General features: G+C 42.0%; 1 protein-coding gene across 3 annotated transcripts in view; it reads right to left on the bottom strand.

Moving 5' to 3' along the window:
* The window catches only part of ZFYVE1 (zinc finger FYVE-type containing 1), a 48521-nt gene extending 38551 nt beyond the window's left edge, over positions 1 to 9970 (bottom strand). For 2 of the 3 annotated variants that reach the window (XR_003002242.1, XM_024737778.1), the window contains exons 1-2: positions 9766 to 9970; positions 7540 to 8470 (exon numbers count right to left, since the gene is read on the bottom strand). Coding sequence is in view for 2 of the 3 variants with exons in the window: in XM_024737778.1 (XP_024593546.1) it covers positions 7540 to 8052 (513 nt within the window). In the remaining variant the exon portion in view is untranslated. Of the gene's footprint in view, positions 1 to 7539; positions 8471 to 9549; positions 9633 to 9765 lie in introns of those variants that run through there. The other variant, XM_024737779.1, reaches the window with a different exon arrangement.
* Positions 9971 to 15133: the final 5163 nt, after the last annotated feature.

The following is a 15133-nucleotide window of genomic DNA, read 5'->3' as shown; positions in this document are numbered from 1 at the left end:
ACTCAAGAGCGGTACAGCCAGGAGATGCATCCACAGGGAAAACATACACTGTCAACGTAATAAGAAATCTGCCTTTTATATTAACCCTGACTCAAAAAGCCAAATGTTTGCTGAATTCCAGAAAAAAATCAATCACTTCAAGGAACTGACAGACCAGAAAAATCAGAATCACACAAACTGGAGGTAACTTGAAATAGTTAAAGATAGGTTCCCTGAAAAGCTGACTCACAGTGGTTTTGATGGCTTGTATGCGTCAAATTTTAAACAGCCCTGGACTAAACAAAACAGCCTCCCAGGTTAAATGCCAGGAGTCTGTTACAACTGAATGAGCCCAAGGCTGAGAGAGCTCAGAAGATGCTAAGCACAAACCAGAGGCATATAATAGGGGCTCTTTCATCTTCCTGTTTGTCTGAGTCATCCTCAACCCTGGTTTCCCAGTAATACATACAATGCCCTCCCCTTACTACTATTACTAAACAAAAGGGGCTTTTACTTGAGTTTCTATGAGTAAAAGGTGGGGGAGGTGAAGGGAGCCTTTGCTGTTCTACCAATTACTGCTTATTATTTTGACAGACAGCTCCTAAGCAGATCTATAGGATTTTTTTTGTTACATTTTTTAATATGGCACCTAATAAGTGACCGTAAATATATTTGTGCTCTGACCAGAATTTGCCAAAGGGCTAACCAGCCACAGCACTAAAATTAGTCCTTACATTATAAAAGTTTGACCATTCAAAGAGAAAAATGGGGAAGTTCCACAATTTAGAAGATTATGATCCGCAGGCTCCTGACCCATTGACTAGTTAAGTCCTGAGGGGTTTCTGCCAGCCTGTTTGAAACAGAGATCCTGGAAAGAGCAAGCCCCAGAAAGGTGCCCTAGACCAGGAAATGGAAGACAAGGCCAAGGGGTCACCAGCAGGGAAGTCTAAGACAGAAGGAGCATAGAAATGGGGCAGACCAGCACAGGCAGTTTGTGGTCAAGGATTCTCACACAGTACAAAAACATCCTCTGCTCTTTTCCATTCCTGAATCCCACTAGAACAATGTCTCTTTTAGCCAATTAAAAAAAAAAAAAAAAGCCAAGTCCCAGTATTTTGAGCCACACTATTCTGGGACTGTAAACAAGGGAAGCAGCCAAACAACTTGATGGGTCTTCTTAAAGGAACGGTCTCAGTGAGATGAGGTCCACCACTGACTCACTGAAGGAAGGACTTGAAGACTCACCTTGGCCTTCCCTTTCAGACAGGGCCCAAGGCTGTCTATTTCTGAGTCCAGGAGGGCCTGCCCCAGGGAACACTTTCTTAGCTTCTCATTGACCACTCCTGGGTCACTGGGCTTCCCTATCACCCTGCATGTTCAGCAGGAGGGATTTAACTTCAGGAGTCTTTTGGCATGAAAAGCTCCTGCTACCATCAGGGGTCAGTCAGCATGAAGATGAAACGGGCAATTGCTTGCCAGTGTGCTGCTCTATTCTCTTGGGAAGAGGGAAGTTATAGGAGGTTTGTAGAAAAGAGACAGTGGAGAATAAAGTGGTTGTGAAAGAAAAACTTGTATGGGGTTTAAATATTTATATATATATTAAACTTATATATAGACAAATAATTTTATTATATATATGATTTTTTTCACCTTTTCTCTGTGACTAGAAATATTCTGGTAAGACAAGATGTCTGAATCCCTCACAAGACTCAACCAATAGGAAAATACTACCCCCTACCTCCACTAAGAACTCTAATTGTTAGAACTTTATTCTTCTAACCTTTCAGTTATTTGCTAAGGGTGTCCTCTCTAACTTCAAGAGATTATAGATGACTTGTCAGTGTGGATCATTTACTTCCTGCGGCTCTAAATAAAGGGTCCATGAGTCATTTGGTTTTCCAAGTACAGTTCCACTAAGGTCTAGAAAAATCAATGAATACAACACAGAAAGTCTAAGTATTTCACTAGAAAGGTTACAAAATATGCCAAAAGAGAATACTGATTTCAGTTAAATTACTTCTGAGGAACTAACAGAACCAAAAGAGGGAGGAAAAAGTGGTGTATTGGTTAAATGTTTTCCACTTCACTGGAATCCAGATCTCCTATCACATCGAACCTTCATCTCTTAGATGAGTTTTCTCAATCTCAGCACTCTTGACATTTTGTACCAAATAATTCTTCATGTGGGGGTTGCCCTAGGCCTTTTAAGATATTTAGCAGCATCCTGGCCTCTATCCACTAGCCGGTAGCACATAATCCCCATCCCCCAGCTGTGACAACCAGAGATGTCTCCAAACATTGCCCAATGCCCCCTGCGGGGGCAAAATCTCTCCTGGTTGAGAACTACTCTGTTAGACAATACCAAATGAGATTATTTTAACTCTCTTTATTGTGTGAATTGAGTTCTTCAAGTTTTATCAATTTAAGTCAATAAAACCTGGGGTATTAAGCAGGTGTTATCTGCACAAACCAAATGCCTAGGAATCACCACTGAGTTCTCTCATTCCCTCATCCCTCCACCCAATATATCAGCATTCCCGTTTTACATCCAAACTTTGTCCCAAATTGATCAATGTTTTTCCATGTCACCATGTCACTGATCGCACCAAACTGAAGCCACCTCTCCCCTCAGCATCTTCAATAGCCTCCTAAGTGGTTTCCCTGCTTGCCCTCTTGCCCTCCCACAGTCACTACAATCTAGTCTTCACACCAGCTCCTGTGACCTTCTAGCATAAAGGAGTCTGGTGCTTCCCATTACACTTAAAATCCACACTTATTTCCCTGGCCTACAAGGCCCCACAGGATCTGGCACCCCCTTACCTCTGCACCTCTATCCTCACCACTCTCTCCAGCTCACTCCAGCCACATAGGCATTCTTTCTCTACTCACACATGCCATCCCACCTGCTTTCTGTTCTCATTCCCCTCTGTCTGGAGGTCTATTTCCCCAGGTAGTATTAACCATCAGGTCTTTGCTTAAAAGTCACCTTTACAATGAAACCTCCCCTAACTATCCGGCAAAAGTGGCTTTCCAGTCACTCTTCCTTGATTATACATCTGAACCACCTTTTTATGTGTTTGACATGTGTGAACTCTGCTTTCCTGGAGCCGAGAAAATGCCTGGCACCAGAACATATACCCAGTAAATGTGATGAATGAATGAATGTCTTTGGCTAGTAGGCCAGATGTGTCCATTTAAAAGCCACCAATGAGTTCCTGCTTCTGAGACCAAAAGTCAATCTCTCCTCAAATTTGCCATTCTAGTATACACTCAAATGGCAACAAGGTAATGATAAAATTGTCACCACCTAAAGGAAGTGTTTTGTCCTTTTAGGTTTTCCAAAAGAAACTAAATAATACTCAAATCACAAACAACAAATCTTAGGAGACTCTAGGCCAGAGAATTTGAGGGAACCACACATAAGAGTAACAGCCTACAAGCTACTAAAATAATCCCTATGTACTAAACTGAAAATGATCAAAACCCACAATTGCCTAGAAACATGAAAAGAAAAACAAAGCTGGGGCCTAAATCATGGAATCTTCACTGCTACGAGGAAGGAGTTCTTCAATGGTAACGTCTTGCATTTATATAGAGATATGTTTCATTTGATTCTCACAGCAGCCATGAGGAACTGGTGAGTTGATGCTATTGACCAGAATGAAGTTTGACTAGAAAGTTTAAATGACCTGGTGAGAGAGAACAGGAGTATCATAGAGCAAGGATCTTAGATCACAAATCCTCTGCCACTAATCGTAACTTGATCTTGGCAAGTCACTTCATCTCTCTGTGCTTCAGTGTCCTCATCTAGAAAATACAATACTATATACGAAATGCTTGTATCCCCTGAAATGCATATGCTGAAATCTAACCCCCAAGGTGATGGCATTAGGAGGTAAGCCTGTGAGAGGTGATTACGTCATGAGGGTAGAACCCTTATGAATAGGATTAATGCCCTTATAAAAGAGACCCCAGAGAGCTTCTTTCTGCAATGTGAGGACACGGCGAGAAGACAGCTGTCATGAACCAAGCCCTCATCAGATACTCAATCTGTCAGTGCCATGATTTTGAACTTCCCAGCCTCTAGAACTGTGAGAAATAGACTTCTGTTGTTTCTAAGCCACCTCATCTATGCTATTCTGTCATAGCAGCCCAACTGACTAAGACATACAACTTACTTCATAGGGTGTGGTAGGCTGAAATTGCCCCCCACCCCACCCCACCCCCAAAGATGTCCACATCCTAATGCCCAGAACCTGTGAATACGTCACTTCATGGGGCAAAAAGGCTCTGCAGATGTGACTGAATTAAGGACCTTGAGGTGGGGAGATTACACTGGATTATCCAAGTGGATCCAATGTAACCACAAAGACCCTTGTGAGAGGGAGGCAGAAGGGCCACAGAGAGGCAAGTGACAACAGAAGAAAAAAGACAGAAAGGGATTGGAAGATGTTAACACTACTAGCTTTGAAGCTGGATGATGGGGCCACAAGCCAAAGTACGCGGGAGGCCTCTTGAAGCTAGAAAGATAAGCAAACACATTCTTCCCTAGAGCTTCCAGAAGGAACACAGCCCTATCAGGTCCATTTTAGGTCTTCTGACCTCCAACCAATGAGAGAATAAACTTGTGTTGCTTTAAGCCACTAAATTTGTGGTAATTTGTTACAGCAACAGTAAGAAACTAATACACAGAGTTCTCATCAGGACTCAATGAGCTCAAATGCTAAGAACAGTGCCAAGTGCCACAGTAAGAGCTCTTTAAATTTTAACTATCATGAGCCAAGACCAGAACCCAGGGGAGACTCAGAGAAGTACTGCAGAAGCTAAGAAAATAAGGTTCAGGAATTTGGTAATATCAATCAAAATTTTAAATGTACATAGCATTTGACAAAAAGATTCCATTTCTAAATAGATTTATAGGATATTCAACACATCCTTGGTTGTAATAACTCAAATATCCCTTAATAGGCTAAAATTGGAGAAAAACCATTCAACAGAGTACTAGGCAGCCTTTAAATAATGAGGTAGACCTCAATGTGCTGATAAGGAAAGTTCTACAAGATGTATCCTTCAGTGAAAAACAGCCAAGGACAGAACAGCAAGTATATCAGATTCCATTTTTGTTGAAAAATTAAAAGGCTACATACATATATTCGTAAGTATACGTGAAAAACTCTAGAAGTGCATGTAGTTAACCGTTAATAGTGATTGTTCTAACGAAGGAGACTAAGGTTATGAAGGAGGGAAACTTGTCATTGTATGCCCTTTCAAATGATTTTAGTTTTGTTTTTTTTTTTTTTACTAAGTATGTGTGTGATATTCATTTCTAAAAAACTGAGGTTGAGATGTGACATCACCCATCAAGTATTTATGCGCTGACAGCATGCCCACCATTGTACGTGATCCAGGGCACAAGACGTGGTCCTGCTCTCCAGGAGTCTACAATTTAGCTGAATTCACCATCTAGATTTATATCAGACAATCATCTCTCTAATTGTTTTAGACATTCACGTTAGAAAAGTGAACTAGATATTTTCTCCAAGTACTCTTCCACCATGACCCTATGAGAACAAGTCACCACCTAAAATTCTTGTCCCATCCATTAGTCCCAACCAGTGCTTTTTACAATTAATAAACTGTTATTTCCGGGGAAGTGGTCAATGTTTATGAAGGGACAAATCTTTACAAAACAGCCTAATTATATACACATTACACACTACAAGAAAAAAAGATGGATTTGTCTGCTTCAGTACACTTCCTTATATTTTCTTAATTCTCTGCTAAGAAACATGTATCAGTGCTACAAAAAGAAAAAAGAAAATACATCCTCCTCCCCTCAAAAAATACTCTTTTTGGTGCTGACACAATATCCACTGGTTCATCGCAAATCTTCCTCTCATTTTACAAAAGTGACAACAATTCGAAGTATGACTTTCCAAAGGCTGACATTAAAGAGAACTGGTGGCAAAACCAACAGGAATCATCCAAATCTAAGTGTTCCATTTGTAAAACATTTAGTGCACACTGTCACCCAATTAGAGCAGAATCCATCGAGGAGACATTATTGCTAGCAAGGGAGGCAGAATGGGATCTGGCTCACTCTTCCATAACTCTATTAGTTCCTCTCAACCAAGCAAGAAAGCCTGTGTTAGCAAAGTACTTAGCTGACAGGGCTTCCCTGGTGGTGCAGTGGTTGAGAGTCCGCCTGCCGATGCAGGGAACACGGGTTCGTGCCCCGGTCCGGGAAGATCCCACATGCCACGGAGCGGCTGGGTCCGTGAGCCATGGCCGCTGAGCCTGCGCGTCCAGAGCCTGTGCTCCACAACGGGAGAGGCCCGCGTACCGCAAAAAAAAGTATTTAGCTAACAACATACATACACAGAAATCATGACATAATTCATTTCCATAACCTTATCTAAGGTGGAAAAGGACAGATGAAAAATACTCACTGGGTAATTATAAAGTTTTCAAGCGGTAACTTACAAAGGTACTCCTCCAATCTGGAGACTTGAGGAGTCATCACAGCTAAAAGTACTGGATGTACTACAAAACACTCCCTGATACCGACAAACACAACAAAGTGGTGCTGTACTCCACGTGCCAGGCCCTGTGATAAGGGCCTTTCCGTTTCTATTCCTAATTTCTTTGAATCCTCTCAACTACTGCTGCGATGTAGAAGTGAAATTGAGGCATGGAGTTTAAGTAACTTGCCCTTGGTTATACAGCCAGTGAGTGACGCCAGGATGTGAAATGAAGCAGTCTTCATTTGAAAGTACAGACATGATAACTGTACCACCTTCACTGCAAAGTATAAACATTCTACTACCCCTTTCCCAATCGCCCCTGTCACACACTTCCATCTCCCCAACTTGCTCCTATCAGACGCCACCCTCTCCCCAGCTCAGAATCAAATCAAATATTCTCCAGTCCTTCTGTAATCCCAGATGCCCTTACTGGCTTCTATTGATCAGAAGCCAATACATGAAAATAAGAAGTCATCTGGAGAGGATACTACCCTTACGAAAAGCGACTTTTCAAACACCTGTCTCTAAATGCAGTTAGCAGGGTGACGATTTATAGCTTTGCACTCCTGTGGGACCCACCAGAAGTCAGTGTCTCTTTCCCTGCACACACACAGTCCCTCCTCATTCACATGTATTCACAACTTGCCAAAGTGCTCTCATTGAGAAAACAGTTCTAAATCAGTTCTTCCTGATAATAATCCTAAAAATAATAATGACAGCTACCACACACTGAGCGTTTATTAGGTAACAGGCTTTACAAACACTGTGTCATTTCATCCTCACTGCAACCCAATGAACTAGGCACTGTCCTCAGTTTATAAATGAGAAAACTAAGGCTCAGAGAGGTAAAGTAATTCAGCCCAAGGTCATGCAGCTGGTAAAAAACTAAATCTGACTCCATACAGATGTAAGCTTTCCGGGGTCTTGCCTCTTACTGATTAAAATGCGAGCTCCTCCTGGACCTCCCCTGAGAGCCAGCTGCCAACATCAGATCTGTTCCGCCACCACAGGAACCCTACTACCACTGAGCGCTTACCTGAACTTCTTCATTCTCATCTACTAGGAGGAAACTCACAACCTTCTCAGTCATCTTCTTCCTCTTGGTGTCCTCATCCATCCCTTCTTCCTCCAGCAACTCCTGGACCTTAGCCACATGGTACACCGTAACAGGGTGCCTCCTTCTGTTACCCCCAGAATGAGTCCTCTTCTGGCACTCCAGGCACAAGTTGATTTTACAGGTCTGGCACCTCACAACTGCCCTCTGCTTCATACCTGGAGAATGCCCACTGGGGCCCTTGCAGGGGTCACAGTAAGGGACGTGGCCAGCTTTGAGTCTGATCCGCTCATGGTTTCTCAGGCGCTCCTGCCGATGGAGCTCCTCCTCGCAGCGGAGACACTGCAGGCTACAGCACTCGTCACACTCGAAGACGGCTTCGTCAGTCCCGCTGCAGGTGTAACTCTCCTGGCACAACAGCCCAGGGTTCAGGCCCTTCTCTGCTGGGGAAGTCTGCGCACTCATATTCAGACCGGGAAGGAAAACACCTACCATATAACAGTACCTGGGCTTTCCCCAGAAGTGAAGACAAAGGCGTTGAGTCCGAAGACTGAGCACAGCCTCCACAGGGTTCTGAACACTCTTAAAAAAAAGTTTTTAAAAAAACATTCGATGTCTTATTAGAATTCTTCACACATTTACAAATGTTCGGATATTTAATTTCCTGCTGCCAAGACTCCTGAATCAGCAGCAACGTTGACTTGGTTTGATAGTTTCATCCTCCATAAAGTGCAGGCAAATATGTGGTTAAAATTAACTTGAGAGGGTCTGTTATGGCTATCTGAGAGAGATCTGATGGGTTCACTGAGGTGGGCGCATGCATGGGGCCTCAGACACAAGATTTTGGTAATGAAAGAGAATGGTCAGGAGCTTTTCAATATTATGCAGCTCAAGTCAGTATTTCAGAGGATACCTAGAATAGAGGCAGGAAAAGGATTTCACTCATCTAAAAACAAAAATGCACCTTATAAAAAAAAAGATTGTGATTAAATAGGCCAGAACTCCCAAGAGAACTCTCACTCTCGCTTGTAAAAATCACACTGGCTCATTTTGATCCTAGAAATTTCTCTTCAAAATCATGGTTAAGCCCGCTCCTTCTGAAAACAACCACTACCTCTAGTCTCAAGGCATTTAAGAGACTGTGTTGCTTTATTTCCCAGCCTGAAATTCTCTGTTCCCTCAGTTATTAAATTAAGAATCAAAAGCACTAAGCAAATAGTCCTTGGAGGAACAACCCTCTGCACCCCTACCTGCACCCCACAATTGGGAGAGGTGGAGAAAGACGCTTGTAAAAAGCTAAAGAAACAATAATAATAAACTTTAGCTCCATCAAAGTCCTGCGCAGATCCAATTAACCTTGTGACTGGATTGCTTCAACTCTAGACAGATGCCTATTAACGACTCTAAACCTAGAAACAAGAGTCACCATTCCATGTTTAAAAACAATTAAAAACAATTATTGTACTTCCTTTTGTCCTTTTGTCTAACTGCAAAAAAAGGGAGCAACAGGAGACAGAATTCCTCCACTATGGCCCACTGCAAAGCCAGGCCTGAAGTGAGTTAAAACAAATAATTCTTCTCTTTGTCACTCAAAACCCAACTTTAAAATAACTAAAAAAGAAAGAAAGAAAGAAAGATAGATAGATAACTGGGGCAAGAAAGGGGCTTTTTGTCACAATCATATTCCTAACTCACCTTCGCCTCGACACCCAAACTAACGCTCCAAGGAAATGTAAAGCCCTCCTTTCGGGTATTCACTCCTCCCATACAGTAATCAATCTATCCATCTTATTTTTAGATAAACAAGGAAGGCGAAAGGAGTGACTAGGAGACCTTATTTACACCCTAATCACAGAAGTGCCCAACCAGCTCCCACAACGTTAGTAAAAATCAAAATTTGTCACAATTGAGAAAAAAATAAAACCAACCTTCAAAAAGATACCTCTCCGCCCACCAGACCCAAGCAAACAATCTGCCCACTCGGCCTCCCACCTCGACGCCTCTCTCCAGCCGGGGATTCCTCACCCTTCCTTCCTTCCGGACAACACCACCACAACCCGAGGGGCAGGAGCAAGGTCTAAGAACAAACCACCCCCGCCGCACCCGCCCCCCCTTCCTCCTGGGGAAGGAGGGAGCTCCAGGGCTAGCGCTCGTCCGGCGCAGGGCCGTGCCCTTCCCTCCCCGACCGCGGCGTCCCGGGAACCCCACCACGAAGCAGCTCTGCTGCGGCGAGGCGGCGTCAGGGGACCCCGGGGCGCCGGTGGAGACGGGGGCTGTTCCTCAGGGCACCGGTGGATCCAGCCTCCTCTCCATCTCCACCCCCCTCCTCCTTCGCTGCCTCCCGGGCTTCCTCCTCTCCTGTTGTCAGTTAGGATCAGCTGATCTGAGCGAACTTCTCCCTGCTCGGACTAACAGGAAGGCGTGAGCGGTGCAGCCCAGTGAGGGAGGAGCGGGAGAGGTGGAGCCTGACGCCGGCGGGGGCGGAGAAGGACGCGCATAGCCTCCTGGGAAATGTAGTTCCCCGGAGGCGCGTCCTTCCCCAAATTCCCGGAAGTGAAGCCCCTGAATGACTACAACTCCCAGTACAGAAAACGCTGCTCTTGCGCAGAGGCGGTAGAGACTGCGTTTCGAGCATTATGGGACTTGGAGTTTTTGCGGTGACTGTGGTTTCCGCAGGTTTCAGCACCTTGTTTTGGGTAGTGGCCAGAGAAGGAGTGGCGCTAAATTAGAGAACTGATGTAATATGTACTATAGGTGAGGCAAATAATTCGATTTCAAGTAACCCTTAATGCATACCATTCCTTCAGGAATGTATAAAAACAGGCAGTCTCCTCTTACCCAAGTTCATCTTGCACTAACTAAGAAAAGACCAGAAATAATATATAAGAGAATATAAGTACTCTTGTGGGAGTTTTGTTTTCCCTTCAAGAGTGTTCTGCAAGCCAACCATTAATTTTTTTTCTCCATTAATTTATTTTTCTGACTTTTCCTTACATACCTGAAGAACTTCCAAATTTTCTTTTACTTAGAGGGGGTACATTTATTCAAGTAAGCTTTCAGACTACATTAAGGCTAATGGTTAACACCGTTATCTGGCTTTTCGTAAATGGTCTTATACTTGTTCAGTGCTTTCACTTTTTGTTTTTTTCGTTTGTTTCTTGGAACAACACTGAAAGCAAGCCTGATGTAAAGAGCACTGGTTTGAGATGCTGAAGACTGGGTGCTTGTTCTAGAAAGCTCTTGGGTAAATCATGCAACTCTCCATGAAATAAAAGGATTATATCCTGTAAACTCTGAGGTCCCTGCCAGTTTTAATGTTCTATGATTCTATCTTGATAATTGTTAACCCAGGAGAGAAAACGAAGTTTAAGTGACTTGCCAAGGTCATAAAGCAAATTATTGACAAAGCTGGGACAAGAACCCATCTCCTGACCTAAAGTGAGATAATTTTGTATGCTATGATTCAAGGGACATAGTTAGACCAATAGTAAAACCAAATCTACATAATAATGAATCAGCCATGTGTGAGGGTTATATTGCTGAAAATTATGTCTTCAAGACTGGGCAGATAGCCAACAGTGGGACTAACAGCACAATGGTGGAGAAATGCCACATCACAAACAAGGATACTAAGACCTAAGCTATCTGTAGTACTTTACAATTTCGAAGTTTAAAGGGGAGAAGAGGAAAAGAGGGATTTTAGAAAGGAATTTAAGATAACAGGTCTTGAGCTAGGCTCTTGAGACTGGCCAGCATGGCATAAAATTTCCCTAGAAGGTTTCGTTCCTAACCTACCACTATAATTTTTTGTAGCCTTAATATTTGCTTCATACTCCTAATTATAAAATGAGGCTATTAATATATCCTGAGAACAAAATGGTATTTAACCCTTTTTAAAACCAACGTGCCCATTTTAAAGTACATTTTTTTAAGTTAAAATAAGAACCCCTAAAACTGTGGAAAATGGTTGCCTCCAAGGAAGGTAACTAAGGTGAGGAAAAAGAAAGACTTTAAACACAGTTATACTCTTGAAATTTCTTACTATTTAAGTGCAATATGTCAATAATGGAAAATAAACTATTTTACTTTTATTTCTTGTAATAGATCATGGGAATTATCAGATCCCTTTCAGTTGTTGGATGGTTTTACTCAGTCTCATTCTTTGTGTGCTTAGTTATTTTTTACTATGAGCTGCATTTTCCTTGGAAAATTATTTGTGGGAATTTTGAAAGCTAGGATAAAGGTTCATTCCTCCTGAGAGAATTTAGTTTTGCTTCTGCCAGTAGAGATAACTTTAAACTAGCACTGTTTGGGATTTTTTTTTTTTAAACCACCAAGAGATGTATATTTAGGCTACATATCCCTGAGAGGGCTGGCTTATGGGTCCAGTACCCCTCTACAGCTCCCCACAATCACCCCTTCCAAGACAACTTTCTTTCAATCTGTTAGGTGGGGGTGTGTTTACTTGCAATTCACCCTTACACTGAGGTCCCGGCTTTAGAATTCCCCATTCGACCAGGCCCTGGGCTTAGCCTTCTGTCCTACTTGCCCCCTAGGCCTAGAAAAAACAAGTTTAAGTTCTCTAGGTCCATCCATGTTGCTGCAGATGGCATTATTTCATTTTTTTTTACGGCTAATATTCCATTGTGTATATGCACCACATCTTCTTTAGCCATTCTTCTGTTGATGGACACTTAGGTTGTTTCCATGTCTTGGTGATTGTAAATAGTGCTGCAATGAATATTGGGGTGCATGTATCTTTTCAAAGTATAGTTTTCTCCGGATATATGCCCAGGAGTGGGATTGCAGGATCATATGGTAACTCTGTTTTCAGTTTTTTAAGGAAACTCCATACTATTCTCCATAGTGGCTATACCAATTTACGTTCCCACCAACAGTGTAGGAGGGTTCCTTTTTCTTCATACCCTCTCCAGTATTTAATATTTGTAGACTTTCTGATGATGGCCTTTCTAATCGGTTTGAGGTGATACCTCATTGTAGTTTTGATTTGCATTTCTCAAATAATTAGCAATGTTAAGCATTTTTTTCGTGTGCCTGTTGGCCATCTATATGTCTTCTTCTGAGAAATGTCTATTTAGATCTTCTGCCCATTTTATTTTATTTTATTTTTTTTGCTGTATGCGGGCCTCTCACTGTTGTGGCATCTCCCGCTGCGGAGCACAGGCTCCGGATGCGCAGGCTCCGGACGCGCAGGCTCAGCGGCCATGGCTCAGGGGCCAGCCGCTCCGCAGCATGTGGGATCTTCCCGGACCAGGGCACGAACCCGCGTCCCCTGCATCGGCAGGCAGACTCCCAACCACTGTGCCACCAGGGAAGCCCTCTGCCCATTTTTTGATGGGTTGTTTTTTTGATATTGAGCTGTATGAGCTGTTTGTATATTTTGGAAATTAATCTCTTGTCAGTCACATTGTTTGAAAATATTTTCTCCCATTCTGTAGATTGTCTTTTCATTTTGTTTATGCTTTCCTTTGCTGTGCAGAAGCTTTTAATACTCTCAACCACTGCGCCACCAGGGAAGCCCTAATATCATTCTTTTACATGTAGTTGTCTAGTATTCCCAGCACTACTTGCTGAAGAGACTGTCTTTTCTCCATTGTATATTCTTGCCTCCTTTGTCATAGATTAATTGACCATAAGTGCATGGGTTTATCTAGAGATTATCATATTAAGTGAAGTAAGCCAGACAGAGAAAGACAAATATTATATGGTATCATTTATATGTGGAATCTAAAAAAAGAAAAGAAAAGATACAAATGAACTTGTGTACAAGACAGAAATAGACCCACAGACATAGAAACAAACTTATGGTTACCAAAGAGGAAAGGAGAGGAGGGATAAATTATGAGGTAAGAATTAACACATACACACTACTATACATAAAATAGATAACCAACAAGGACCTACTGCATAGCACAGGGAACTATACTCAATATTTTGTAATAACCAATAAGGGAAAAGAATCTGAAAAAGTATGTATATATATATATAACTGAATCATTGTGCTGTATACCTGAAACTAACATGACATTGTAAACTCAACTGTACTTTAATACATAAATAAATAAAATAAAAATTATATATTTTCAAGGAGCCCTGAAAACAATAAAAGAATAAAACTGGATATGAAAAAAAAAAGCCATATAAGAGAAGGACAAAAAAAAAAATGTTTAAGTTCTCAAGTAAGACATGTGCCCTAGGGTAAAAGTAACATCATTGCTCTATTTACTCTCTGGATCTTGCCTTCACCTAGATTTTGGTCTGATTTTTCCTTTTCTTCTTATTGACTCTTCACTATTTTACCAGCATTTTTCATTGTTTCCAGTAAGATGGCCAATTTGCCATATTATGAGCCATTATACAAAAAAGAACAGTCAAGCTAGTGGTTAGCTCAGGGAGGAGCCAATATGATCAGGGCACATGATGGACATCTGGGTGTTTGTTGGCAGTGTTCTACTCTTTTTTTTTATTATTATTCAAACAGAAAGTCACAGGCAGTGTTCTACTCTTGACTTTTGTGGTGGTTGCACCAATGTTCACTTGATACTTTTGCTTTAAACAATTTATATGTTTTTCATATTTTCCATTTGCATATCTCACCGTATAAAATAAAATTTTAAATTTTTAAATTAGAAAAACATGAATACAGTAAAAGGTGACTGGAAAGTAGAATCTACAAGGTAAGCAAACCAAGCTTTTGGACTTAATAATTTCCTTAGGTCACTCAACACAGCATTTTAAAGGTCTTAACCACAATAGGACATACAAAACAAGTAGAAGAAAGGTTTTCAGGTTTGTCCCCTTCAACTTCCCCCATAAAAGGAGTCCTCAGTACGAACACACACACACACACACACACACACCACTGGTCTTTAGCTATTAAAATACACACTCCTAAATTGTGTGGCTACATCCAGGTATCCTGTGTGGATTAAGCTGTCTGTTTCCCAAATGGTGCAAAGGGATGGCATTCATTTCCTTGGTAAGTTCGTTAGAGCCCAGATCCACCCTTCGGCCTTGCAGACACAGAAATCTGATTTTATCACCCACCTAGATGGATCCATCTCTTAGCGGTAGACACACTAAGTTTACCAGGCTGAGGATGCCAAGCCAATAGTTTACAATGACATATTACTATTACCCAGACTGGAATGCTCAAAATTAACACAGCACATTTGTTCCTCTGATAATAGTCCTATAGGAGAAACCTATTGAAAAAGTGCTTGGTGAGTATAGAATCAGAACAAGAGGGAAGTATTCAAATCAGTTGAATATTTATGATAAAAGGCTAACATGTATAGACCTCCTGTTAGAGATAGTCTCTACCTAAGGAACCAGAATAATTGAATTCCTCTGAAGTTACCTTTCTGGACTTCCCTGGTTGTGCAGTGGTTAAGAATCTGCCTGCCAGTGCAGGAGACACGGGTTCGAACTCTGGTCCGCGAAGATCCCACATGCCGCCGAGCAACTAAGCCCGTGAGCCACAACTACTGAGCCTGCGCTCTAGAGCCCGCATGCCACAACTACTGAAGCCCACGTGCCTAGAGCCCTTGCTCCG

This window comes from Neophocaena asiaeorientalis, unplaced genomic scaffold (assembly GCF_003031525.2).
Source record: "Neophocaena asiaeorientalis asiaeorientalis breed wild unplaced genomic scaffold, Neophocaena_asiaeorientalis_V1.1 scaffold49, whole genome shotgun sequence".
Lineage (NCBI taxonomy): Eukaryota > Metazoa > Chordata > Mammalia > Artiodactyla > Phocoenidae > Neophocaena > Neophocaena asiaeorientalis.
The sequence above is the reverse complement of the archived record's forward strand: the minus strand, read 5'-3'. Positions and strand labels throughout refer to the sequence as shown.